This window comes from Lepisosteus platostomus, chromosome 8 (genome assembly GCF_059453375.1).
Source record: "Lepisosteus platostomus isolate fLepPlt1 chromosome 8, fLepPlt1.hap1, whole genome shotgun sequence".
NCBI lineage: Eukaryota > Metazoa > Chordata > Actinopteri > Semionotiformes > Lepisosteidae > Lepisosteus > Lepisosteus platostomus.
The window spans coordinates 14,664,115-14,690,920 of record NC_142618.1 but is presented as its reverse complement, the minus strand read 5'-3'; the positions used below and the strand labels follow the sequence as shown (position 1 = coordinate 14,690,920).

The window sequence follows — 26,806 nt, the reverse complement described above, 5'->3', positions numbered from 1 at the left end:
ATCCTGTAGGTGCTACAGGTGACGGATCTGAAGTGCTGATTGAGGTTATCGTATCAGTGGATTGTTGAGAAGTACTTGCTGGTTGAGATGTTGTTGGTGTTGACGAAGCTGATGTACTTTGGAAAGTGGTTTTTATACTTGGAGCTAGTGTTGTGGTTGGAGATGCTACAGATTCCATAGATGGAGCATTTGAAGACATAGTTGAAGTTATTCTTGTGGTGGTAGCAGGTGGAGAAGTACTTTCAAGAGCAGTTGATTTACTTAGTGTCGCAGTTGATATGGTTTTGATAGTTGTTGAGTCAGGAAGGAGACTTGATGTTGATGGAAGACCTGGACTTGTAGTACTTCTTGTACTTGAATCTGTAATTTTAGGTTCTGCACTTGTTCTTGTTGAAGAAAAAGTTGGTGTTGATGGAGATGCTGTAGGTGCTACAGGTGATGGATGTGAAGTGCTGATTGCGGTTATCTTATCAGTGGATTGTTGAGAAGTACTTGCTGGTTGAGCTGTTGTTGGTGTTGAAGAAGTTGATGTACTTTGGAAAGTGGTTTTCATACTTGGAGCTTGTGTTGTGGTGTGAGATGCTTCAAACTCCATAGATGGAGGATTTGTAGACGTAGTTGAAGTTATTATTGTGGTGGTAGCAGGTGGAGTAGTACTTGTAAGAGCAGTTGATGTACTTGGTGGTGTAGTTGATATGGTTTGGATAGTTGTTGAGTCAGGAAGGAGACTTGATGTTGATGGAAGTGCTGTACTTGTAGTCGTTGTTGGACTTGAATCTATAGTTTGAGGTACCGCACTTGTTGTTGTTGAAGAAAAAGATGTTGATGGAGATGCTGTAGGTGCTACAGGTGATGGATGTGAAGTGCTGATTGAGGTTATCGTATCAGTGGATTGTTGAGACGTACTTGCTGGATGAGATGATGTTGGCGTTGAAGAAGCTGATGTACTTTGGAAAGTGGTTTTCATACTTGGAGCTTGTGTTGTGGTTGGAGATGCTACAGATTCCATAGATGGAGCATTTGTAGACGTAGTTGAAGTTATTCTTGTGGTTGTAGCAGGTGGAGTAGTACTTGTAATAGCGGTTGTTGTACATGGTGGCGCAGTTGATGTGGTTTGCATAGTTGTTGAGGCAGGAAGGAGAGTTGTTGTTGACTTAAGTGCTGTACTTGTAGTCGTTGTTGGACTTGAATCTATGGTTTGAGGTACCGTACTTGTTGTTGAAGAAAAAGTTGGTGATGATGGAGATGCTGAAGGTGCTACAGGTGATGGATGTGAAGTGCTGATTGAGGTTATCGTATCAGTTGATTGTTGAGACGTACTTGCTGGATGAGATGATGTTGGCGTTGAAGAAGCTGATGTACTTTGGAAAGTGGTTTTCATACTTGGAGCTTGTGTTGTGGTTGGAGATGCTACAGATTCCATAGATGGAGCATTTGTAGACGTAGTTGAAGTTATACTTGTGGTGGTAGCAGGTGGAGTAGTACTTGTAATAGCGGTTGTTGTACTTGGTGGCGCACTTGATGTGGTTTTCATAGTTGTTGAAGTAGGAAGGAGAGTTGTTGTTGATGGAAGCGCTGTATTTGTAGTACTTCTTGTACTTGAATCGGTGGTTTTAGGTTCTGCACTTGTTGTTGTTGAAGAAAAAGTTGGTGTTGATGGAGATCCTGTAGGTGCTACAGGTGATGGATGTGAAGTGCTGATTGAGGTTATCGTATCAGTGGATTGTTGAGAAGTACTTGCTGGTTGAGATGTTGTTGGTGTTGACGAAGCTGATGTACTTTGGAAAGTGGTTTTTATACTTGGAGCTAGTGTTGTGGTTGGAGATGCTACAGATTCCATAGATGGAGCATTTGAAGACATAGTTGAAGTTATTCTTGTGGTGGTAGCAGGTGGAATAGTACTTGTAATAGCGGTTGTTGTACTTGGTGGTGCAGTTGATGTGGTTTTCATAGTTGTTGAAGTAGGAAGGAGAGTTGTTGTTGATGGAATCGCTGTACTTGTAGTACCTTTTGTACTTGAATCTGTGGTTTGAGATACTGCACTTGTTGTTGTTGAAGAAAAAGAAGGTGTTGATGGAGATGCTGAAGGTGCTACAGGTGATGGATGTGAAGTGCTGATTGAGGTTATCGTATCAGTGGATTGTTGAGAAGTACTTGCTGGTTGAGATGTTGTTGGTGTTGACGAAGCTGATGTACTCTGCAAAGTGGTTTTCATACTTAGAGCTTGTGTTGTGGTTGGAGATGCTACAGATTCCATAGATGGAGCAATTGTAGACATAGTTGAAGTTCTTCTTGTGGTGGTAGTAGGTGGAGTAGTACTTGTAATAGCGGTTGTTGTACTTGGTGGCGCAGTTGATGTGGTTTGCATAGTTGTTGAGGCAGGAAGGAGAGTTGTTGTTGATGGAAGTGCTGTACTTGTAGTCGTTGTTGGACTTGAATCTGTGGTTTGAGGTTCTGCACTTGTTGTTGTTGAAGAAAAAGTTGGTGTTGATGGAGATCCTGTAGGTGCTACAGGTGATGGATGTGAAGTGCTGATTGAGGTTATCGTATCAGTGGATTGTTGAGACGTATTTGCTGGATGAGATGATGTTGGCGTTGAAGAAGCTGATGTACTTTGGGAAGTGGTTTTCATACTTGGAGCTTGTGTTGTGGTTGGAGATGCTAAAGATTCCATAGATGGAGCATTTGAAGACATAGTTGAAGTTATTCTTGTGGTGGTAGCAGGTGGAGTAGTACTTGTAATAGCAGTTGTTGTACTTGGTGGTGCAGTTGATGTGGTTTTCATAGTTGTTGAAGTAGGAAGGAGAGTTGTTGTTGATGGAATCGCTGTACTTGTAGTACCTTTTGTACTTGAATCTGTGGTTTGAGATACTGCACTTGTTGTTGTTGAAGAAAAAAAAGGTGTTGATCGAGATGCTGTAGGTGCTACAAGTGATGGATGTGAAGTGCTGATTGAGGTTATCATATCAGTGGATTGTTGAGAAGTACTTGCTGGTTCAGCTGTTGTTGGTGTTGACGAAGCTGATGTACTTTGGAAAGTGGTTTTCATACTTGGAGCTTGTGTTGTGGTTGGAGATGCTACAGATTCCATAGATGGAGTATTTGTAGACGTAGTTGAAGTTATTCTTGTGGTGGTAGCAGGTGAAGTAGTACTTGTAATAGCGGTTATTGTACTTGGTGGCGCAGTTGATGTGGTTTGCATAGTTGTTGAGGCAGGAAGGAGAGTTGTTGTTGACGGAAGTGCTGTACTTGTAGTCGTTGTTGGACTTGAATCTATGGTTTGAGGTACCGCACTTGTTGTTGTTGAAGAAAAAGTTGGTGTTGATGGAGATCCTGTAGGTGCTACAGGTGATGGATGTGAAGTGCTGATTGAGGTTATCGTATCAGTGGATTGTTGAGAAGTACTTGCTGGTTGAGATGTTGTTGGTGTTGACGAAGCTGATGTACTTTGGAAAGTGGTTTTTATACTTGGAGCTAGTGTTGTGGTTGGAGATGCTACAGATTCCATAGATGGAGCATTTGAAGACATAGTTGAAGTTATTCTTGTGGTGGTAGCAGGTGGAATAGTACTTGTAATAGCGGTTGTTGTACTTGGTGGTGCAGTTGATGTGGTTTTCATAGTTGTTGAAGTAGGAAGGAGAGTTGTTGTTGATGGAATCGCTGTACTTGTAGTACCTTTTGTACTTGAATCTGTGGTTTGAGATACTGCACTTGTTGTTGTTGAAGAAAAAGAAGGTGTTGATGGAGATGCTGAAGGTGCTACAGGTGATGGATGTGAAGTGCTGATTGAGGTTATCGTATCAGTGGATTGTTGAGAAGTACTTGCTGGTTGAGATGTTGTTGGTGTTGACGAAGCTGATGTACTCTGCAAAGTGGTTTTCATACTTAGAGCTTGTGTTGTGGTTGGAGATGCTACAGATTCCATAGATGGAGCAATTGTAGACATAGTTGAAGTTCTTCTTGTGGTGGTAGTAGGTGGAGTAGTACTTGTAATAGCGGTTGTTGTACTTGGTGGCGCAGTTGATGTGGTTTGCATAGTTGTTGAGGCAGGAAGGAGAGTTGTTGTTGATGGAAGTGCTGTACTTGTAGTCGTTGTTGGACTTGAATCTGTGGTTTGAGGTTCTGCACTTGTTGTTGTTGAAGAAAAAGTTGGTGTTGATGGAGATCCTGTAGGTGCTACAGGTGATGGATGTGAAGTGCTGATTGAGGTTATCGTATCAGTGGATTGTTGAGACGTATTTGCTGGATGAGATGATGTTGGCGTTGAAGAAGCTGATGTACTTTGGGAAGTGGTTTTCATACTTGGAGCTTGTGTTGTGGTTGGAGATGCTAAAGATTCCATAGATGGAGCATTTGAAGACATAGTTGAAGTTATTCTTGTGGTGGTAGCAGGTGGAGTAGTACTTGTAATAGCAGTTGTTGTACTTGGTGGTGCAGTTGATGTGGTTTTCATAGTTGTTGAAGTAGGAAGGAGAGTTGTTGTTGATGGAATCGCTGTACTTGTAGTACCTTTTGTACTTGAATCTGTGGTTTGAGATACTGCACTTGTTGTTGTTGAAGAAAAAAAAGGTGTTGATCGAGATGCTGTAGGTGCTACAAGTGATGGATGTGAAGTGCTGATTGAGGTTATCATATCAGTGGATTGTTGAGAAGTACTTGCTGGTTCAGCTGTTGTTGGTGTTGACGAAGCTGATGTACTTTGGAAAGTGGTTTTCATACTTGGAGCTTGTGTTGTGGTTGGAGATGCTACAGATTCCATAGATGGAGTATTTGTAGACGTAGTTGAAGTTATTCTTGTGGTGGTAGCAGGTGAAGTAGTACTTGTAATAGCGGTTATTGTACTTGGTGGCGCAGTTGATGTGGTTTGCATAGTTGTTGAGGCAGGAAGGAGAGTTGTTGTTGACGGAAGTGCTGTACTTGTAGTCGTTGTTGGACTTGAATCTATGGTTTGAGGTACCGCACTTGTTGTTGTTGAAGAAAAAGTTGGTGTTGATGGAGATCCTGTAGGTGCTACAGGTGATGGATGTGAAGTGCTGATTGAGGTTATCGTATCAGTGGATTGTTGAGAAGTACTTGCTGGTTGAGATGTTGTTGGTGTTGACGAAGCTGATGTACTTTGGAAAGTGGTTTTTATACTTGGAGCTAGTGTTGTGGTTGGAGATGCTACAGATTCCATAGATGGAGCATTTGAAGACATAGTTGAAGTTATTCTTGTGGTGGTAGCAGGTGGAATAGTACTTGTAATAGCGGTTGTTGTACTTGGTGGTGCAGTTGATGTGGTTTTCATAGTTGTTGAAGTAGGAAGGAGAGTTGTTGTTGATGGAATCGCTGTACTTGTAGTACCTTTTGTACTTGAATCTGTGGTTTGAGATACTGCACTTGTTGTTGTTGAAGAAAAAGAAGGTGTTGATGGAGATGCTGAAGGTGCTACAGGTGATGGATGTGAAGTGCTGATTGAGGTTATCGTATCAGTGGATTGTTGAGAAGTACTTGCTGGTTGAGATGTTGTTGGTGTTGACGAAGCTGATGTACTCTGCAAAGTGGTTTTCATACTTAGAGCTTGTGTTGTGGTTGGAGATGCTACAGATTCCATAGATGGAGCAATTGTAGACATAGTTGAAGTTCTTCTTGTGGTGGTAGTAGGTGGAGTAGTACTTGTAATAGCGGTTGTTGTACTTGGTGGCGCAGTTGATGTGGTTTGCATAGTTGTTGAGGCAGGAAGGAGAGTTGTTGTTGATGGAAGTGCTGTACTTGTAGTCGTTGTTGGACTTGAATCTGTGGTTTGAGGTTCTGCACTTGTTGTTGTTGAAGAAAAAGTTGGTGTTGATGGAGATCCTGTAGGTGCTACAGGTGATGGATGTGAAGTGCTGATTGAGGTTATCGTATCAGTGGATTGTTGAGACGTATTTGCTGGATGAGATGATGTTGGCGTTGAAGAAGCTGATGTACTTTGGGAAGTGGTTTTCATACTTGGAGCTTGTGTTGTGGTTGGAGATGCTAAAGATTCCATAGATGGAGCATTTGAAGACATAGTTGAAGTTATTCTTGTGGTGGTAGCAGGTGGAGTAGTACTTGTAATAGCAGTTGTTGTACTTGGTGGTGCAGTTGATGTGGTTTTCATAGTTGTTGAAGTAGGAAGGAGAGTTGTTGTTGATGGAATCGCTGTACTTGTAGTACCTTTTGTACTTGAATCTGTGGTTTGAGATACTGCACTTGTTGTTGTTGAAGAAAAAAAAGGTGTTGATCGAGATGCTGTAGGTGCTACAAGTGATGGATGTGAAGTGCTGATTGAGGTTATCATATCAGTGGATTGTTGAGAAGTACTTGCTGGTTCAGCTGTTGTTGGTGTTGACGAAGCTGATGTACTTTGGAAAGTGGTTTTCATACTTGGAGCTTGTGTTGTGGTTGGAGATGCTACAGATTCCATAGATGGAGTATTTGTAGACGTAGTTGAAGTTATTCTTGTGGTGGTAGCAGGTGAAGTAGTACTTGTAATAGCGGTTATTGTACTTGGTGGCGCAGTTGATGTGGTTTGCATAGTTGTTGAGGCAGGAAGGAGAGTTGTTGTTGACGGAAGTGCTGTACTTGTAGTCGTTGTTGGACTTGAATCTATGGTTTGAGGTACCGCACTTGTTGTTGTTGAAGAAAAAGTTGGTGTTGATGGAGATCCTGTAGGTGCTACAGGTGATGGATGTGAAGTGCTGATTGAGGTTATCGTATCAGTGGATTGTTGAGAAGTACTTGCTGGTTGAGATGTTGTTGGTGTTGACGAAGCTGATGTACTTTGGAAAGTGGTTTTTATACTTGGAGCTAGTGTTGTGGTTGGAGATGCTACAGATTCCATAGATGGAGCATTTGAAGACATAGTTGAAGTTATTCTTGTGGTGGTAGCAGGTGGAATAGTACTTGTAATAGCGGTTGTTGTACTTGGTGGTGCAGTTGATGTGGTTTTCATAGTTGTTGAAGTAGGAAGGAGAGTTGTTGTTGATGGAATCGCTGTACTTGTAGTACCTTTTGTACTTGAATCTGTGGTTTGAGATACTGCACTTGTTGTTGTTGAAGAAAAAGAAGGTGTTGATGGAGATGCTGAAGGTGCTACAGGTGATGGATGTGAAGTGCTGATTGAGGTTATCGTATCAGTGGATTGTTGAGAAGTACTTGCTGGTTGAGATGTTGTTGGTGTTGACGAAGCTGATGTACTCTGCAAAGTGGTTTTCATACTTAGAGCTTGTGTTGTGGTTGGAGATGCTACAGATTCCATAGATGGAGCAATTGTAGACATAGTTGAAGTTCTTCTTGTGGTGGTAGTAGGTGGAGTAGTACTTGTAATAGCGGTTGTTGTACTTGGTGGCGCAGTTGATGTGGTTTGCATAGTTGTTGAGGCAGGAAGGAGAGTTGTTGTTGATGGAAGTGCTGTACTTGTAGTCGTTGTTGGACTTGAATCTGTGGTTTGAGGTTCTGCACTTGTTGTTGTTGAAGAAAAAGTTGGTGTTGATGGAGATCCTGTAGGTGCTACAGGTGATGGATGTGAAGTGCTGATTGAGGTTATCGTATCAGTGGATTGTTGAGACGTATTTGCTGGATGAGATGATGTTGGCGTTGAAGAAGCTGATGTACTTTGGGAAGTGGTTTTCATACTTGGAGCTTGTGTTGTGGTTGGAGATGCTAAAGATTCCATAGATGGAGCATTTGAAGACATAGTTGAAGTTATTCTTGTGGTGGTAGCAGGTGGAGTAGTACTTGTAATAGCAGTTGTTGTACTTGGTGGTGCAGTTGATGTGGTTTTCATAGTTGTTGAAGTAGGAAGGAGAGTTGTTGTTGATGGAATCGCTGTACTTGTAGTACCTTTTGTACTTGAATCTGTGGTTTGAGATACTGCACTTGTTGTTGTTGAAGAAAAAAAAGGTGTTGATCGAGATGCTGTAGGTGCTACAAGTGATGGATGTGAAGTGCTGATTGAGGTTATCATATCAGTGGATTGTTGAGAAGTACTTGCTGGTTCAGCTGTTGTTGGTGTTGACGAAGCTGATGTACTTTGGAAAGTGGTTTTCATACTTGGAGCTTGTGTTGTGGTTGGAGATGCTACAGATTCCATAGATGGAGTATTTGTAGACGTAGTTGAAGTTATTCTTGTGGTGGTAGCAGGTGAAGTAGTACTTGTAATAGCGGTTATTATACTTGGTGGCGCAGTTGATGTGGTTTGCATAGTTGTTGAGGCAGGAAGGAGAGTTGTTGTTGACGGAAGTGCTGTACTTGTAGTCGTTGTTGGACTTGAATCTATGGTTTGAGGTACCGCACTTGTTGTTGTTGAAGAAAAAGTTGGTGTTGATGGAGATGCTGAAGGTGCTACAGGTGATGGATGTGAAGTGCTGATTGAGGTTATCGTATCAGTGGATTGTTGAGAAGTACTTGCTGGTTGAGCTGTTGTTGGTGTTGACGAAGCTGATGTACTTTGGAAAGTTGTTTTCATACTTGGACCTTGTGTTGTGGTTGGAGATGCTACAGATTCCATAGATGGAGCATTTGTAGACGTAGTTGAAGTTATACTTGTGGTGGTAGCAGGTGGAGTAGTACTTGTAATAGCGGTTGTTGTACTTGGTGGCGCACTTGATGTGGTTTTCATAGTTGTTGAAGTAGGAAGGAGAGTTGTTGTTGATGGAAGCGCTGTATTTGTAGTACTTCTTGTACTTGAATCGGTGGTTTTAGGTTCTGCACTTGTTGTTGTTGAAGAAAAAGTTGGTGTTGATGGAGATCCTGTAGGTGCTACAGGTGATGGATGTGAAGTGCTGATTGAGGTTATCGTATCAGTGGATTGTTGAGAAGTACTTGCTGGTTGAGATGTTGTTGGTGTTGACGAAGCTGATGTACTTTGGAAAGTGTTTTTTATACTTGGAGCTAGTGTTGTGGTTGGAGATGCTACAGATTCCATAGATGGAGCATTTGAAGACATAGTTGAAGTTATTCTTGTGGTGGTAGCAGGTGGAGTAGTACTTGTAATAGCAGTTGTTGTACTTGGTGGTGCAGTTGATGTGGTTTTCATAGTTGTTGAAGTAGGAAGGAGAGTTGTTGTTGATGGAATCGCTGTACTTGTAGTACCTTTTGTACTTGAATCTGTGGTTTGAGATACTGCACTTGTTGTTGTTGAAGAAAAAAAAGGTGTTGATCGAGATGCTGTAGGTGCTACAAGTGATGGATGTGAAGTGCTGATTGAGGTTATCATATCAGTGGATTGTTGAGAAGTACTTGCTGGTTCAGCTGTTGTTGGTGTTGACGAAGCTGATGTACTTTGGAAAGTGGTTTTCATACTTGGAGCTTGTGTTGTGGTTGGAGATGCTACAGATTCCATAGATGGAGTATTTGTAGACGTAGTTGAAGTTATTCTTGTGGTGGTAGCAGGTGAAGTAGTACTTGTAATAGCGGTTATTATACTTGGTGGCGAAGTTGATGTGGTTTGCATAGTTGTTGAGGCAGGAAGGAGAGTTGTTGTTGACGGAAGTGCTGTACTTGTAGTCGTTGTTGGACTTGAATCTATGGTTTGAGGTACCGCACTTGTTGTTGTTGAAGAAAAAGTTGGTGTTGATGGAGATGCTGAAGGTGCTACAGGTGATGGATGTGAAGTGCTGATTGAGGTTATCGTATCAGTGGATTGTTGAGAAGTACTTGCTGGTTGAGCTGTTGTTGGTGTTGACGAAGCTGATGTACTTTGGAAAGTTGTTTTCATACTTGGACCTTGTGTTGTGGTTGGAGATGCTACAGATTCCATAGATGGAGCATTTGTAGACGTAGTTGAAGTTATACTTGTGGTGGTAGCAGGTGGAGTAGTACTTGTAATAGCGGTTGTTGTACTTGGTGGCGCACTTGATGTGGTTTTCATAGTTGTTGAAGTAGGAAGGAGAGTTGTTGTTGATGGAAGCGCTGTATTTGTAGTACTTCTTGTACTTGAATCGGTGGTTTTAGGTTCTGCACTTGTTGTTGTTGAAGAAAAAGTTGGTGTTGATGGAGATCCTGTAGGTGCTACAGGTGATGGATGTGAAGTGCTGATTGAGGTTATCGTATCAGTGGATTGTTGAGAAGTACTTGCTGGTTGAGATGTTGTTGGTGTTGACGAAGCTGATGTACTTTGGAAAGTGTTTTTTATACTTGGAGCTAGTGTTGTGGTTGGAGATGCTACAGATTCCATAGATGGAGCATTTGAAGACATAGTTGAAGTTATTCTTGTGGTGGTAGCAGGTGGAGTAGTAGTTGTAATAGCGGTTGTTGTACTTGGTGGCGCAGTTGATGTGGTTTGCATAGTTGTTGAGGCAGGAAGGAGAGTTGTTGTTGATGGAAGTGCTGTACTTGTAGTCGTTGTTGGACTTGAATCTATGGTTTGAGGTACCGCACTTGTTGTTGTTGAAGAAAAAGTTGGTGTTGATGGAGATCCTGTAGGTGCTACAGGTGATGGATGTGAAGTGCTGATTGAGGTTATCGTATCAGTGGATTGTTGAGACGTATTTCCTGGATGAGATGATGTTGGCGTTGAAGAAGCTGATGTACTTTGGAAAGTGGTTTTCATACTTGGAGCTTGCGTTGTGGTTGGAGATGCTACAGATTCCATAGATGGAGTATTTGTAGACGTAGTTGAAGTTATTCTTGTGGTGGTAGCAGGTGAAGTAGTACTTGTAATAGCGGTTGTTGTACTTGGTGGCGCAGTTGATGTGGTTTTCATAGTTGTTGAAGTAGGAAGGAGAGTTGTTGTTGATGGAATCGCTGTACTTGTAGTACCTTTTACACTTGAATCTGTGGTTTGAGATACTGCACTTGTTGTTGTTGAAGAAAAAGTTGGTGTTGATGGAGATGCTGAAGGTGCTACAGGTGATGGATGTGAAGTGCTGATTGAGGTTATCGTATCAGTGGATTGTTGAGAAGTACTTGCTAGTTGAGATGTTGTTGGTGTTGACGAAGCTGATGTACTTTGGAAAGTGGTTTTCATACTTGGAGCTTGTGTTGTGGTTGGAGATGCTGCAGATTCCATAGATGGAGCAATTGTAGACATAGTTGAAGTTATTCTTGTGGTGGTAGCAGGTGGAGTAGTACTTGTAATAGCAGTTGTTATACTTGGTGGCGCATTTGATGTGGTTTTCATAGTTGTTGAAGTAGGAAGGAGAGTTGTTGTTGATGGAAGCGCTTTACTTGTAGTACCTTTTGTACTTGAATCTGTGGTTTGAGATACTGCACTTGTTGTTGAAGAAAAAGAAGGTGTTGATGGAGATGCTGTAGGTGCTACAGGTGATGGATGTGAAGTGCTGATTGAGGTTATCGTATCAGTGGATTGTTGAGAAGTACTTGCTGGTTGAGCTGTTGTTGGTGTTGACGAAGCTGATGTACTTTGGAAAGTTGTTTTCATACTTGGACCTTGTGTTGTGGTTGGAGATGCTACAGATTCCATAGATGGAGCATCTGTAGACGTAGTTGAAGTTATACTTGTGGTGGTAGCAGGTGGAGTAGTACTTGTAATAGCGGTTGTTGTACTTGGTGGCGCACTTGATGTGGTTTTCATAATTGTTGAAGTAGGAAGGACAGTTGTTGTTGATGGAAGCGCCGTATTTGTAGTACTTCTTGTACTTGAATCTGTGGTTTTAGGTTCTGCACTTGTTGTTGTTGAAGAAAAAGTTGGTGTTGATGGAGATCCTGTAGGTGCTACAGGTGATGGATGTGAAGTGCTGATTGAGGTTATCGTATCAGTGGATTGTTGAGAAGTACTTGCTGGTTGAGATGTTGTTGGTGTTGACGAAGCTGACGTACTTTGGAAAGTGGTTTTTATACTTGGAGCTAGTGTTGTGGTTGGAGATGCTACAGATTCCATAGATGGAGCATTTGAAGACATAGTTGAAGTTATTCTTGTGGTGGTAGCAGGTGGAGTAGTACTTGTAATAGCGGTTGTTGTACTTGGTGGTGCAGTTGATGTGGTTTTCATAGTTGTTGAAGTAGGAAGGAGAGTTGTTGTTGATGGAATCGCTGTACTTGTAGTACCTTTTGTACTTGAATCTGTGGTTTGAGATACTGCACTTGTTGTTGTTGAAGAAAAAGTTGGTGTTGATGGAGATGCTGTAGGTGCTACAGGTGATGGATGTGAAGTGCTGATTGAGGTTATCGTATCAGTTGATTGTTGAGACGTACTTGCTGGATGAGATGATGTTGGCGTTGAAGAAGCTGATGTACTTTGGAAAGTGGTTTTCATACTTGGAGCTTGTGTTGTGGTTGGAGATGCTACAGATTCCATAGATGGAGCATTTGTAGACGTAGTTGAAGTTATACTTGTGGTGGTAGCAGGTGGAGTAGTACTTGTAATAGCAGTTGTTGTACTTGGTGGTGCACTTGATGTGGTTTTCATAGTTGTTGAAGTAGGAAGGAGAGTTCTTGTTGATGGAAGCGCTGTATTTGTAGTACGTCTTGTACTTGAATCTGTGGTTTTAGGTTCTGCACTTGTTGTTGTTGAAGAAAAAGTTGATGTTGATGGAGATCCTGTAGGTGCTACAGGTGATGGATGTGAAGTGCTGATTGAGGTTATCGTATCAGTGGATTGTTGAGACGTACTTGCTGGATGAGATGATGTTGGCGTTGAAGAAGCTGATGTACTTTGGAAAGTGGTTTTCATACTTGGAGCTTGTGTTTTGGTTGGAGATGCTACAGATTCCATAGATGGAGCATTTGTAGACGTAGTTGAAGTTATTCTTGTGGTGGTAGCAGGTGGAGTAGTACTTATAATAGCGGTTGTTGTACTTGGTGGTGCAGTTGATGTGGTTTGCATAGTTGTTGAGGCAGGAAGGAGAGTTGTTGTTGACGGAAGTGCTGTACTTGTGGTCGTTGTTGGACTTGAATCTATGGTTTGAGGTACCGCACTTGTTGTTGTTGAAGAAAAAGATGGTGTTGATGGGGATGCTGAAGGTGCTACAGGTGATGGATGTGAAGTGCTGATTGAGGTTATCGTATCAGTGGATTGTTGAGACGTACTTGCTGGTTGAGATGATGTTGAAGTTGAAGGAGCTGATGTACTTTGGAAAGTGGTTTTCATACTTGGAGCTTGTGTTGTGGTTGGAGATGCTGCAGATTCCATAGATGGAGCAATTGTAGACATAGTTGAAGTTATTCTTGTGGTGGTAGCAGGTGGAGTAGTACTTGTAATAGCAGTTGTTATACTTGGTGGCGCATTTGATGTGGTTTTCATAGTTGTTGAAGTAGGAAGGAGAGTTGTTGTTGATGGAAGCGCTGTATTTGTAGTACTTCTTGTACTTGAATCGGTGGTTTTAGGTTCTGCACTTGTTGTTGTTGAAGAAAAAGTTGGTGTTGATGGAGATCCTGTAGGTGCTACAGGTGATGGATGTGAAGTGGTTTTCATACTTGGAGCTTGTGTTGTGGTTGGAGATGCTGCAGATTCCATAGATGGAGCAATTGTAGACGTAGTTGAAGTTATACTTGTGGTGGTAGCAGGTGGAGTAGTACTTGTAATAGCGGTTGTTGTACTTGGTGGCGCACTTGATGTGGTTTTCATAGTTGTTGAAGTAGGAAGGAGAGTTGTTGTTGATGGAATCGCTGTACTTGTAGTCGTTGTTGGACTTGAATCTGTGGTTTTAGGTTCTGCACTTGTTGTTGTTGAAGAAAAAGTTGGTGTTGATGGAGATGCAGAAGGTGCTACAGGTGATGGATGTGAAGTGCTGATTGAGGTTATCGTATCAGTGGTTTGTTGAGACGTACTTGCTGGTTGAGATGATGTTGGCGTTGAAGAAGCTGATGTACTTTGGAAAGTGGTTTTCATACTTGAAGCTTGTGTTGTGGTTGGAGATGCTACAGATTCCATAGATGGAGCATTTGAAGACATAGTTGTTCTTGTGGTGGTAGCAGGTGGAGTAGTACTTGTAATAGCGGTTGTTGTACTTGGTGGCGCAGTTGATGTGGTTTTCATAGTTGTTGAGGCAGGTTGGAGAGTTGTTGTTGATGGAAGTGCTGTACTTGTAGTCGTTGTTGGACTTGAATCTGTGGTTTGAGGTACCGCACTAGTTGTTGTTGAAGAAAAAGTTGGTGTTGATGGAGATGCTGAAGGTGCTACAGGTGATGGATGTGAAGTGCTGATTGAGGTTATCGTATCAGTGGATTGTTGAGACGTACTTGCTGGATGAGATGATGTTGGCGTTGAAGAAGCTGATGTACTTTGGAAAGTGGTTTTCATACTTGGAGCTTCTGTTGTGGATGGAGATGCTACAGATTCCATAGATGGAGCATTTGTAGACGTAGTTGAAGTTATTCTTGTGGTGGTAGCAGGTGAGGTAGTACTTGTAATAGCGGTTGTTGTACTTGGTGGCGCACTTGATGTGGTTTTCATAGTTGTTGAAGTAGGAAGGAGAGTTGTTGTTGATGGAATCGCTGTACTTGTAGTCGTTGTTGGACTTGAATCTGTGGTTTTAGGTTCTGCACTTGTTGTTGTTGAAGAAAAAGTTGGTGTTGATGGAGATGCTGAAGGTGCTACAGGTGATGGATGTGAAGTGCTGATTGAGGTTATCGTATCAGTGGTTTGTTGAGACGTACTTGCTGGTTGAGATGATGTTGGCGTTGAAGAAGCTGATGTACTTTGGAAAGTGGTTTTCATACTTGAAGCTTGTGTTGTGGTTGGAGATGCTACAGATTCCATGGATGGAGCATTTGAAGACATAGTTGTTCTTGTGGTGGTAGCAGGTGGAGTAGTACTTGTAATAGCGGTTGTTGTACTTGGTGGCGCAGTTGATGTGGTTTTCATAGTTGTTGAATTAGGAAGGAGAGTTGTTGTTGATGGAATCCCTGTACTTGTAGTACCTTTTACACTTGAATCTGTGGTTTGAGATACTGCACTTGTTGTTGTTGAAGAAAAAGTTGGTGTTGATGGAGATGCTGTAGGTGCTACAGGTGATGGATGTGAAGTGCTGATTGAGGTTATCGTATCAGTGGATTGTTGAGACGTACTTGCTGGATGAGATGATGTTGGCGTTGAAGAAGCTGATGTACTTTGGAAAGTGGTTTTCATACTTGGAGCTTGTGTTGTGGTTGGAGATGCTACAGATTCCATAGATGGAGCATTTGTAGACGTAGTTGAAGTTATTCTTGTGGTGGTAGCAGGTGGAGTAGTACTTCTAATAGCGGTTGTTGTACTTGGTGGCGCAGTTGATGTGATTTGCATAGTTGTTGAGGCAGGAAGGAGAGTTGTTGTTGATGGAATCGCTGTACTTGTAGTCGTTGTTGGACTTGAATCTGTGGTTTTAGGTTCTGCACTTGTTGTTGTTGAAGAAAAAGTTGGTGTTGATGGAGATGCAGAAGGTGCTACAGGTGATGGATGTGAAGTGCTGATTGAGGTTATCGTATCAGTGGTTTGTTGAGACGTACTTGCTGGTTGAGATGATGTTGGCGTTGAAGAAGCTGATGTACTTTGGAAAGTGGTTTTCATACTTGAAGCTTGTGTTGTGGTTGGAGATGCTACAGATTCCATAGATGGAGCATTTGAAGACATAGTTGTTCTTGTGGTGGTAGCAGGTGGAGTAGTACTTGTAATAGCGGTTGTTGTACTTGGTGGCGCAGTTGATGTGGTTTTTATAGTTGTTGAGGCAGGTTGGAGAGTTGTTGTTGATGGAAGTGCTGTACTTGTAGTCGTTGTTGGACTTGAATCTGTGGTTTGAGGTACCGCACTAGTTGTTGTTGAAGAAAAAGTTGGTGTTGATGGAGATGCTGAAGGTGCTACAGGTGATGGATGTGAAGTGCTGATTGAGGTTATCGTATCAGTGGATTGTTGAGACGTACTTGCTGGATGAGATGATGTTGGCGTTGAAGAAGCTGATGTACTTTGGAAAGTGGTTTTCATACTTGGAGCTTCTGTTGTGGTTGGAGATGCTACAGATTCCATAGATGGAGCATTTGTAGACGTAGTTGAAGTTATTCTTGTTGTGGTAGCAGGTGGAGTAGTACTTGTAATAGCGGTTGTTGTACTTGGTGGCGCAGTTGATGTGGTTTTCATAGTTGTTGAAGTAGGAAGGAGAGTTGTTGTTGACGGAAGTGCTGTACTTGTAGTCGTTGTTGGACTTGAATCTGTGGTTTTAGGTTCTGCACTTGTTGTTGTTGAAGAAAAAGTTGGTGTTGATGGAGATGCAGAAGGTGCTACAGGTGATGGATGTGAAGTGCTGATTGAGGTTATCGTATCAGTGGTTTGTTGAGACGTACTTGCTGGTTGAGATGATGTTGGCATTGAAGAAGCTGATGTACTTTGGAAAGTGGTTTTCATACTTGAAGCTTGTGTTGTGGTTGGAGATGCTACAGATTCCATAGATGGAGCATTTGAAGACATAGTTGTTCTTGTGGTGGTAGCAGGTGGAGTAGTACTTGTAATAGCGGTTGTTGTACTTGGTGGCGCAGTTGATGTGGTTTTTATAGTTGTTGAGGCAGGTTGGAGAGTTGTTGTTGATGGAAGTGCTGTACTTGTAGTCGTTGTTGGACTTGAATCTGTGGTTTTAGGTTCTGCACTTGTTGTTGTTGAAGAAAAAGTTGGTGTTGATGGAGATGCTGAAGGTGCTACAGGTGATGGATGTGAAGTGCTGATTGAGGTTATCGTATCAGTGGATTGTTGAGACGTACTTGCTGGATGAGATGATGTTGGCGTTGAAGAAGCTGATGTACTTTGGAAAGTGGTTTTCATACTTGGAGCTTCTGTTGTGGTTGGAGATGCTACAGATTCCATAGATGGAGCATTTGTAGACGTAGTTGAAGTTATTCTTGTTGTGGTAGCAGGTGGAGTAGTACTTGTAATAGCGGTTGTTGTACTTGGTGGCGCACTTGATGTGGTTTTCATAGTTGTTGAAGTAGGAAGGAGAGTTGTTGTTGATGGAATCGCAGTACTTGTAGTCGTTGTTGGACTTGAATCTGTGGTTTGAGGTTCTGCACTTGTTGTTGTTGAAGAAAAAGTTGGTGTTGATGGAGATGCTGAAGGTGCTACAGGTGATGGATGTGAAGTGCTGATTGAGGTTATCGTATCAGTGGTTTGTTGAGACGTACTTGCTGGTTGAGATGATGTTGGCGTTGAAGAAGCTGATGTACTTTGGAAAGTGGTTTTCATACTTGAAGCTTGTGTTGTGGTTGGAGATGCTACAGATTCCATAGATGGAGCATTTGTAGACGTAGTTGAAGTTATTCTTGTTGTGGTAGCAGGTGGAGTAGTACTTGTAATAGCGGTTGTTGTACTTGGTGGCGCAGTTGATGTGATTTGCATAGTTGTTGAGGCAGGAAGGAGAGTTGTTGTTGATGGAATCGCTGTACTTGTAGTACCTTTTGTACTTGAATCTGTGGTTTGAGATACTGCACTTGTTGTTGTTGAAGAAAAAGTTGGTGTTGATGGAGATGCTGTAGGTGCTACAGGTGATGGATGTGAAGTGCTGATTGAGGTTATCGTATCAGTGGATTGTTGAGACGTACTTGCTGGATGAGATGATGCTGGCGTTGAAGAAGCTGATGTACTTTGGAAAGTGGTTCTCATACTTGGAGCTTGTGTTGTGGCTGGAGATGCTACAGATTCCATAGATGGAGCATTTGAAGACATAGTTGAAGTTATTCTTGTGGTGGTAGCAGGTGGAGTAGTACTTGTAATAGCGGTTGTTGTACTTGGTGGTGCAGTTGATGTGGTTTTCATAGTTGTTGAAGTAGGAAGGAGAGTTGTTGTTGATGGAATCGCTGTACTTGTAGTACCTTTTGTACTTGAATCTGTGGTTTGAGATACTGCACTTGTTGTTGTTGAAGAAAAAGAAGGTGTTGAAGGAGATGCTGTAGGTGCTACAAGTGATGGATGTGAAGTGCTGATTGAGGTTATCATATCAGTGGATTGTTGAGAAGTACTTGCTGGTTCAGCTGTTGTTGGTGTTGACGAAGCTGATGTACTTTGGAAAGTGGTTTTCATACTTGGAGCTTGTGTTGTGGCTGGAGATGCTACAGATTCCATAGACGGAGCATTTGAAGACATAGTTGAAGTTATTCTTGTGGTGGTAGCAGGTGGAGTAGTACTTGTAATAGCGGTTGTTGTACTTGGTGGCGCAGTTGATGTGGTTTGCATAGTTGTTGAGGCAGGAAGGAGAGTTGTTGTTGACGGAAGTGCTGTACTTGTAGTCGTTGTTGGACTTGAATCTATGGTTTGAGGTACCGCACTTGTTGTTGTTGAAGAAAACGTTGGTGTTGATGGAGATGCTGAAGTTGCTACAGGTGATGGATGTGAAGTGCTGATTGAGGTTATCGTATCAGTGGATTGTTGAGAAGTACTTGCTGGTTGAGATGATGTTGGCGTTGAAGAAGCTGATGTACTTTGGAAAGTTGTTTTCATACTTGGAGATTGTGATGTGGTTGGAGAGGCTACAGATTCCATAGATGGAGCACTTGAAGACATAGATGAAGTTATTCTTGTGGTGGTAGCAGGTGGAGTAGTACTTGTAATAGCGGTTGTTGTACTTGGTGGCGCAGTTGATGTGGTTTTCATAGTTGTTGAAGTAGGAAGGAGAGTTGTTGTTGATGGAATCGCTGTACTTGTAGTACCTTTTACACTTGAATCTGTGGTTTGAGATACTGCACTTGTTGTTGTTGAAGAAAAAGCTGGTGTTGATGGAGATGCTGTAGGTGCTACAGGTGATGGATGTGAAGTGCTGATTGAGGTTATCGTATCAGTGGATTGTTGAGACGTACTTGCTGGATGAGAAGATGTTGGCGTTGAAGAAGCTGATGTACTTTGGAAAGTGGTTTTCATACTTGGAGCTTCTGTTGTGGTTGGAGATGCTACAGATTCCATAGATGGAGCATTTGTAGACGTAGTTGAAGTTATTCTTGTTGTGGTAGCAGGTGGAGTAGTACTTGTAATAGCGGTTGTTGTACTTGGTGGCGCAGTTGATGTGGTTTTCATAGTTGTTGAAGTAGGAAGGAGAGTTGTTGTTGATGGAAACGCTGTATTTGTAGTACTTCTTGTACTTGAATCTGTGGTTTTAGGTTCTGCACTTGTTGTTGTTGAAGAAAAAGTTGGTGTTGATGGAGATCCTGCAGGTGCTACAGGTGATGGATGTGAAGTGCTGATTGAGGTTATCGTATCAGTGGATTGTTGAGACGTACTTGCTGGATGAGATGATGTTGACGTTGAAGAAGCTGATGTACGTTGGAAGGTGGTTCTCATACTTGGAGCTTGTGTTGTGGCTGGAGATGCTACAGATTGCATAGATGGAGCATTTGAAGACATAGTTGAAGTTATTCTTGTGGTGGTAGCAGGTGGAGTAGTACTTGTAATAGCGGTTGTTGTACTTGGTGGTGCAGTTGATGTGGTTTTCATAGTTGTTGAAGTAGGAAGGAGAGTTGTTGTTGATGGAATCGCTGTACTTGTAGTACCATTTGTACTTGAATCTGTGGTTTGAGATACTGCACTTGTTGTTGTTGAAGAAAAAGAAGGTGTTGAAGGAGATGCTGTAGGTGCTACAAGTGATGGATGTGAAGTGCTGATTGAGGTTATCATATCAGTGGATTGTTGAGATATACTTGCTGGTTCAGCTGTTGTTGGTGTTGACGAAGCTGATGTACTTTGGAAAGTGGTTTTCATACTTGGAGCTTCTGTTGTGGTTGGAGATGCTACAGATTCCATAGATGGAGCATTTGTAGACGTAGTTGAAGTTATTCTTGTTGTGGTAGCAGGTTGAGTAGTACTTGTAATAGCGGTTGTTGTACTTGGTGGCGCAGTTGATGTGATTTGCATAGTTGTTGAGGCAGGAAGGAGAGTTGTTGTTGATGGAATGGCTGTACTTGTAGTACCTTTTGTACTTGAATCTGTGGTTTGAGATACTGCACTTGTTGTTGTTGAAGAAAAAGTTGGTGTTGATGGAGATGCTGTAGGTGCTACAGGTGATGGATGTGAAGTGCTGATTGAGGTTATCGTATCAGTGGATTGTTGAGACGTACTTGCTGGATGAGATGATGTTGGCGTTGAAGAAGCTGATGTACTTTGGAAAGTGGTTCTCATACTTGGAGCTTGTGTTGTGGCTGGAGATGCTACAGATTCCATAGATGGAGCATTTGAAGACATAGTTGCAGTTATTCTTGTGGTGGTAGCAGGTGGAGTAGTACTTGTAATAGCGGTTGTTGTACTTGGTGGTGCAGTTGATGTGGTTTTCATAGTTGTTGAAGTAGGAAGGAGAGTTGTTGTTGATGGAATCGCTGTACTTGTAGTACCTTTTGTACTTGAATCTGTGCTTTGAGATACTGCACTTGTTGTTGTTGAAGAAAAAGAAGGTGTTGATGGAGATGCTGTAGGTGCTACAAGTGATGGATATGAAGTGCTGATTGAGGTTATCATATCAGTGGATTGTTGAGAAGTACTTGCTGGTTCAGCTGTTGTTGGTGTTGACGAAACTGATGTACTTTGGAAAGTGGTTTTCATACTTGGAGCTTGCGTTGTGGTTGGAGATGCTACAGATTCCATAGATGGAGTATTTGTAGACGTAGTTGAAGTTATTCTTGTGGTGGTAGCAGGTGGAGTAGTACTTGTAATAGCGGTTGTTGTACTTGGTGGCGCAGTTGATGTGGTTTGCATAGTTGTTGAGGCAGGAAGGAGAGTTGTTGTTGATGGAAGTGCTGTACTTGTAGTCGTTGTTGGACTTGAATCTGTGGTTTGAGGTACCGCACTAGTTGTTGTTGAAGAAAAAGTTGGTGTTGATGGAGATGCTGAAGGTGCTACAGGTGATGGATGTGAAGTGCTGATTGAGGTTATCGTATCAGTGGATTGTTGAGACGTACTTGCTGGATGAGATGATGTTGGCGTTGAAGAAGCTGATGTACTTTGGAAAGTGGTTTTCATACTTGGAGCTTCTGTTGTGGTTGGAGATGCTACAGATTCCATAGATGGAGCATTTGTAGACGTAGTTGAAGTTATTCTTGTTGTGGTAGCAGGTGGAGTAGTACTTGTAATAGCGGTTGTTCTACTTGGTGGCGCACTTGATGTGGTTTTCATAGTTGTTGAAGTAGGAAGGAGAGTTGTTGTTGATGGAATCGCTGTACTTGTAGTCGTTGTTGGACTTGAATCTGTGGTTTTAGGTTCTGCACTTGTTGTTGTTGAAGAAAAAGTTGGTGTTGATGGAGATGCTGAAGGTGCTACAGGTGATGGATGTGAAGTGCTGATTGAGCTTATCGTATCAGTGGTTTGTTGAGACGTACTTGCTGGTTGAGATGATGTTGGCGTTGAAGAAGCTGATGTACTTTGGAAAGTGGTTTTCATACTTGAAGCTTGTGTTGTGGTTGGAGATGCTACAGATTCCATAGATGGAGCATTTGTAGACGTAGTTGAAGTTATTCTTGTTGTGGTAGCAGGTGGAGTAGTACTTGTAATAGCGGTTGTTGTACTTGGTGGCGCAGTTGATGTGATTTGCATAGTTGTTGAGGCAGGAAGGAGAGTTGTTGTTGATGGAATCGCTGTACTTGTAGTACCTTTTGTACTTGAATCTGTGGTTTGAGATACTGCACTTGTTGTTGTTGAAGAAAAAGTTGGTGTTGATGGAGATGCTGTAGGTGCTACAGGTGATGGATGTGAAGTGTTGATTGAGGTTATCGTATCAGTGGATTGTTGAGACGTACTTGCTGGATGAGATGATGTTGGCGTTGAAGAAGCAGATGTTCTTTGCAAAGTGGTTTTCATACTTGGAGATTGTGATGTGGTTGGAGATGCTACAGATTCCATAGATGGAGCACTTGAAGACATAGTTGAAGTTATTCTTGTGGTGGTAGCAGGTGGAGTAGTACTTGTAATAGCGGTTGTTGTACTTGGTGGCGCAGTTGATGTGGTTTGCATAGTTGTTGAGGCAGGAAGGAGAGTTGTTGTTGACGGAAGTGCTGTACTTGTAGTCGTTGTTGGACTTGAATCTATGGTTTGAGGTACCGCACTTGTTGTTGTTGAAGAAAAAGTTGGTGTTGATGGAGATGCTGAAGGTGCTACAGGTGATGGATGTGAAGTGCTGATTGAGGTTATCGTATCAGTGGATTGTTGAGAAGTACTTGCTGGTTCAGCTGTTGTTGGCGTTGAAGAAGCTGATGTACTTTGGAAAGTGGTTTTCATACTTGGAGCTTGTGTTGTGGTTGGAGGTGCTACAGATTCCATAGATGGAGCATTTGTAGACATAGTTGTTCTTGTGGTGGTAGTAGGTGGAGTAGTACTTGTAATAGCGGTTGTTGTACTTGGTGGCGCAGTTGATGTGGTTTTCATAGTTGTTGAGGCAGGTTGGAGAGTTGTTGTTGATGGAAGTGCTGTACTTGTAGTCGTTGTTGGACTTGAATCTGTGGTTTGAGGTACCGCACTAGTTGTTGTTGAAGAAAAAGTTGGTGTTGATGGAGATGCTGAAGGTGCTACAGGTGATGGATGTGAAGTGCTGATTGAGGTTATCGTATCAGTGGATTGTTGAGACGTACTTGCTGGATGAGATGATGTTGGTGTTGAAGAAACTGATGTACTTTGGAAAGTGGTTCTCATACTTGGAGCTTGTGTTGTGGCTGGAGATGCTACAGATTCCATAGATGGAGCATTTGAAGACATAGTTGAAGTTATTCTTGTGGTGGTAGCAGGTGGAGTAGTACTTGTAATAGCGGTTGTTGTACTTGGTGGTGCAGTTGATGTGGTTTTCATAGTTGTTGAAGTAGGAAGGAGAGTTGTTGTTGATGGAATCGCTGTACTTGTAGTACCTTTTGTACTTGAATCTGTGGTTTGAGATACTGCACTTGTTGTTGTTGAAGAAAAAGAAGGTGTTGATGGAGATGCTGTAGGTGCTACAAGTGATGGATATGAAGTGCTGATTGAGGTTATCATATCAGTGGATTGTTGAGAAGTACTTGCTGGTTCAGCTGTTGTTGGTGTTGACGAAGCTGATGTACTTTGGAAAGTGGTTTTCATACTTGGAGCTTGCGTTGTGGTTGGAGATGCTACAGATTCCATAGATGGAGTATTTGTAGACGTAGTTGAAGTTATTCTTGTGGTGGTAGCAGGTGGAGTAGTACTTGTAATAGCGGTTGTTGTACTTGGTGGCGCAGTTGATGTGGTTTGCATAGTTGTTGAGGCATGAAGGAGAGTTGTTGTTGACGGAAGTGCTGTACTTGTAGTCGTTGTTGGACTTGCATCTATGGTTTGAGGTACCGCACTTGTTGTTGTTGAAGAAAACGTTGGTGTTGATGGAGATGCTGAAGGTGCTACAGGTGATGGATCTGAAGTGCTGATTGAGGTTATCGTATCAGTGGATTGTTGAGAAGTACTTGCTGGTTGAGATGATGTTGGCGTTGAAGAAGCAGATGTTCTTTGCAAAGTGGTTTTCATACTTGGAGATTGTGATGTGGTTGGAGATGCTACAGATTCCATAGATGGAGCACTTGAAGACATAGTTGAAGTTAATCTTGTGGTGGTAGCAGGTGGAGTAGTACTTGTAATAGCGGTTGTTGTACTTGGTGGCGCAGTTGATGTGGTTTTCATAGTTGTTGAAGTAGGAAGGAGAGTTGTTGTTGATGGAATCGCTGTACTTGTAGTACCTTTTACACTTGAATCTGTGGTTTGAGATACTGCACTTGTTGTTGTTGAAGAAAAAGTTGGTGTTGATGGAGATGCTGTAGGTGCTACAGATGATGGATGTGAAGTGCTGATTGAGGTTATCGTATCAGTGGATTGTTGAGACGTACTTGCTGGATGAGATGATGTTGGCGTTGAAGAAGCTGATGTACTTTGGAAAGTGGTTTTCATACTTGGAGCTTCTGTTGTGGTTGGAGATGCTACAGATTCCATAGATGGAGCATTTGTAGACGTAGTTGAAGTTATTCTTGTGGTGGTAGCAGGTGGAGTAGTACTTGTAATAGCGGTTGTTGTACTTGGTGGCGCAGTTGATGTGGTTTTCATAGTTGTTGAAGTAGGAAGGAGAGTTGTTGTTGATGGAAACGCTGTATTTGTAGTACTTCTTGTACTTGAATCTGTGGTTTTAGGTTCTGCACTTGTTGTTGTTGAAGAAAAAGTTGGTGTTGATGGAGATCCTGCAGGTGCTACAGGTGATGGATGTGAAGTGCTGATTGAGGTTATCGTATCAGTGGATTGTTGAGACATACTTGCTGGATGAGATGATGTTGACGTTGAAGAAGCTGATGTACTTTGGAAGGTGGTTCTCATACTTGGAGCTTGTGTTGTGGTTGGAGATGCTACAGATTGCATAGATGGAGCATTTGAAGACATAGTTGAAGTTATTCTTGTGGTGGTAGCAGGTGGAGTAGTACTTGTAATAGCGGTTGTTGTACTTGGTGGTGCAGTTGATGTGGTTTTCATAGTTGTTGAAGTAGGAAGGAGAGTTGTTGTTGATGGAATCGCTGTACTTGTAGTACCATTTGTACTTGAATCTGTGGTTTGAGATACTGCACTTGTTGTTGTTGAAGAAAAAGAAGGTGTTGAAGGAGATGCTGTAGGTGCTACAAGTGATGGATGTGAAGTGCTGATTGAGGTTATCATATCAGTGGATTGTTGAGATATACTTGCTGGTTCAGCTGTTGTTGGTGTTGACGAAGCTGATGTACTTTGGAAAGTGGTTTTCATACTTGGAGCTTGTGTTGTGGTTGGAGATGCTACAGATTCCATAGATGGAGTATTTGTAGACGTAGTTGAAGTTATTCTTGTGGTGGTAGCAGGTGGAGTAGTACTTGTAATAGCGGTTGTTGTACTTGGTGGCGCAGTTGATGTGGTTTGCATAGTTGTTGAGGCAGGAAGGAGAGTTGTTGTTGACGGAAGTGCTGTACTTGTAGTCGTTGTTGGACTTGAATCTATGGTTTGAGGTACCGCACTTGTTGTTGTTGAAGAAAAAGTTGGTGTTGATGGAGATGCTGAAGGTGCTACAGGTGACGGATGTGAAGTGCTGATTGAGGTTATCGTATCAGTGGATTGTTGAGAAGTACTTGCTGGTTCAGCTGTTGTTGGCGTTGAAGAAGCTGATGTACTTTGGAAAGTGGTTTTCATACTTGGAGCTTGTGTTGTGGTTGGAGGTGCTACAGATTCCATAGATGGAGCATTTGTAGACATAGTTGTTCTTGTGGTGGTAGCAGGTGGAGTAGTACTTGTAATAGCGGTTGTTGTACTTGGTGGCGCAGTTGATGTGGTTTTCATAGTTGTTGAGGCAGGTTGGAGAGTTGTTGTTGATGGAAGTGCTGTACTTGTAGTCGTTGTTGGACTTGAATCTGTGGTTTGAGGTACCGCACTAGTTGTTGTTGAAGAAAAAGTTGGTGTTGATGGAGATGCTGAAGGTGCTACAGGTGATGGATGTGAAGTGCTGATTGAGGTTATCGTATCAGTGGATTGTTGAGACGTACTTGCTGGATGAGATGATGTTGGCGTTGAAGAAACTGATGTACTTTGGAAAGTGGTTCTCATACTTGGAGCTTGTGTTGTGGCTGGAGATGCTACAGATTCCATAGATGGAGCATTTGAAGACATAGTTGAAGTTATTCTTGTGGTGGTAGCAGGTGGAGTAGTACTTGTAATAGCGGTTGTTGTACTTGGTGGTGCAGTTGATGTGGTTTTCATAGTTGTTGAAGTAGGAAGGAGAGTTGTTGTTGATGGAATCGCTGTACTTGTAGTACCTTTTACACTTGAATCTGTGGTTTGAGATACTGCACTTGTTGTTGTTGAAGAAAAAGTTGGTGTTGATGGAGATGCTGTAGGTGCTACAGATGATGGATGTGAAGTGCTGATTGAGGTTATCGTATCAGTGGATTGTTGAGACGTACTTGCTGGATGAGATGATGTTGGCGTTGAAGAAGCTGATGTACTTTGGAAAGTGGTTCTCATACTTGGAGCTTCTGTTGTGGTTGGAGATGCTACAGATTCCATAGATGGAGCATTTGAAGACATAGTTGAAGTTATTCTTGTGGTGGTAGCAGGTGGAGTAGTACTTGTAATAGCGGTTGTTGTACTTGGTGGTGCAGTTGATGTGGTTTTCATAGTTGTTGAAGTAGGAAGGAGAGTTGTTGTTGATGGAATCGCTGTACTTGTAGTACCTTTTGTACTTGAATCTGTGGTTTGAGATACTGCACTTGTTGTTGTTGAAGAAAAATAAGGTATTGATGGAGATGCTGTAGGTGCTACAAGTGATGGATATGAAGTGCTGATTGAGGTTATCATATCAGTGGATTGTTGAGAAGTACTTGCTGGTTCAGCTGTTGTTGGTGTTGACGAAGCTGATGTACTTTGGAAAGTGGTTTTCATACTTGGAGCTTGTGTTGTGGTTGGAGATGCTACAGATTCCATAGATGGAGTATTTGTAGACGTAGTTGAAGTTATTCTTGTGGTGGTAGAAGGTGGAGTAGTACTTGTAATAGCGGTTGTTGTACTTGGTGGCGCAGTTGATGTGGTTTGCATAGTTGTTGAGGCAGGAAGGAGAGTTGTTGTTGACGGAAGTGCTGTACTTGTAGTCGTTGTTGGACTTGAATCTATGGATTGAAGTACCGCACTTGTTGTTGTTGAAGAAAACGTTGGTGTTGATGGAGATGCTGAAGGTGCTACAGGTGATGGATGTGAAGTGCTGATTGAGGTTATCGTATCAGTGGATTGTTGAGAAGTACTTGCTGGTTGAGATGATGTTGGCGTTGAAGAAGCTGATGTACTTTGGAAAGTGGTTTTCATACTTGGAGATTGTGATGTGGTTGGAGATGCTACAGATTCCATAGATGGAGCACTTGAAGACATAGTTGAAGTTATTCTTGTGGTGGTAGCAGGTGGAGTAGTACTTGTAATAGCGGTTGT

General features: G+C 42.3%; 4 protein-coding genes across 4 annotated transcripts; all 4 read right to left on the bottom strand.

Annotated features, from left to right (window-relative positions):
- Positions 1-12: 12 nt before the first annotated feature.
- On the bottom strand, positions 13-8,699 carry LOC148656123 (uncharacterized). Its single transcript, XM_088644398.1, has 4 exons — positions 7,741-8,699; positions 4,657-5,358; positions 1,072-2,508; positions 13-35 (listed from the first exon to the last, which is right to left on the bottom strand). The coding sequence occupies exons 1-4, from the start codon at positions 8,621-8,623 to the stop codon at positions 13-15; spliced, it is 3,045 nt and encodes a 1,014-aa protein (XP_088500524.1). The 5' UTR covers positions 8,624-8,699.
- A 3-nt stretch (positions 8,700-8,702) lies between these two features.
- Positions 8,703-15,862, bottom strand: LOC148656122 (uncharacterized). The gene is made up of 3 exons (XM_088644397.1): positions 14,268-15,862; positions 9,409-9,528; positions 8,703-8,763 (listed from the first exon to the last, which is right to left on the bottom strand). Exons 1-3 carry the CDS (start codon positions 15,860-15,862, stop codon positions 8,703-8,705), a joined length of 1,776 nt encoding a protein of 591 aa, XP_088500523.1.
- A 334-nt stretch (positions 15,863-16,196) lies between these two features.
- Positions 16,197-19,192, bottom strand: LOC148656121 (uncharacterized). The gene is made up of 5 exons (XM_088644396.1): positions 19,174-19,192; positions 18,003-18,597; positions 17,602-17,768; positions 16,724-17,268; positions 16,197-16,259 (listed from the first exon to the last, which is right to left on the bottom strand). Exons 1-5 carry the CDS (start codon positions 19,190-19,192, stop codon positions 16,197-16,199), a joined length of 1,389 nt encoding a protein of 462 aa, XP_088500522.1.
- Positions 19,193-23,273: 4,081 nt separating this feature from the next.
- On the bottom strand, positions 23,274-26,005 carry LOC148656120 (uncharacterized). The gene is made up of 3 exons (XM_088644395.1): positions 25,369-26,005; positions 24,488-24,774; positions 23,274-23,357 (listed from the first exon to the last, which is right to left on the bottom strand). Exons 1-3 carry the CDS (start codon positions 26,003-26,005, stop codon positions 23,274-23,276), a joined length of 1,008 nt encoding a protein of 335 aa, XP_088500521.1.
- Between the last annotated feature and the right edge of the window lie 801 nt (positions 26,006-26,806).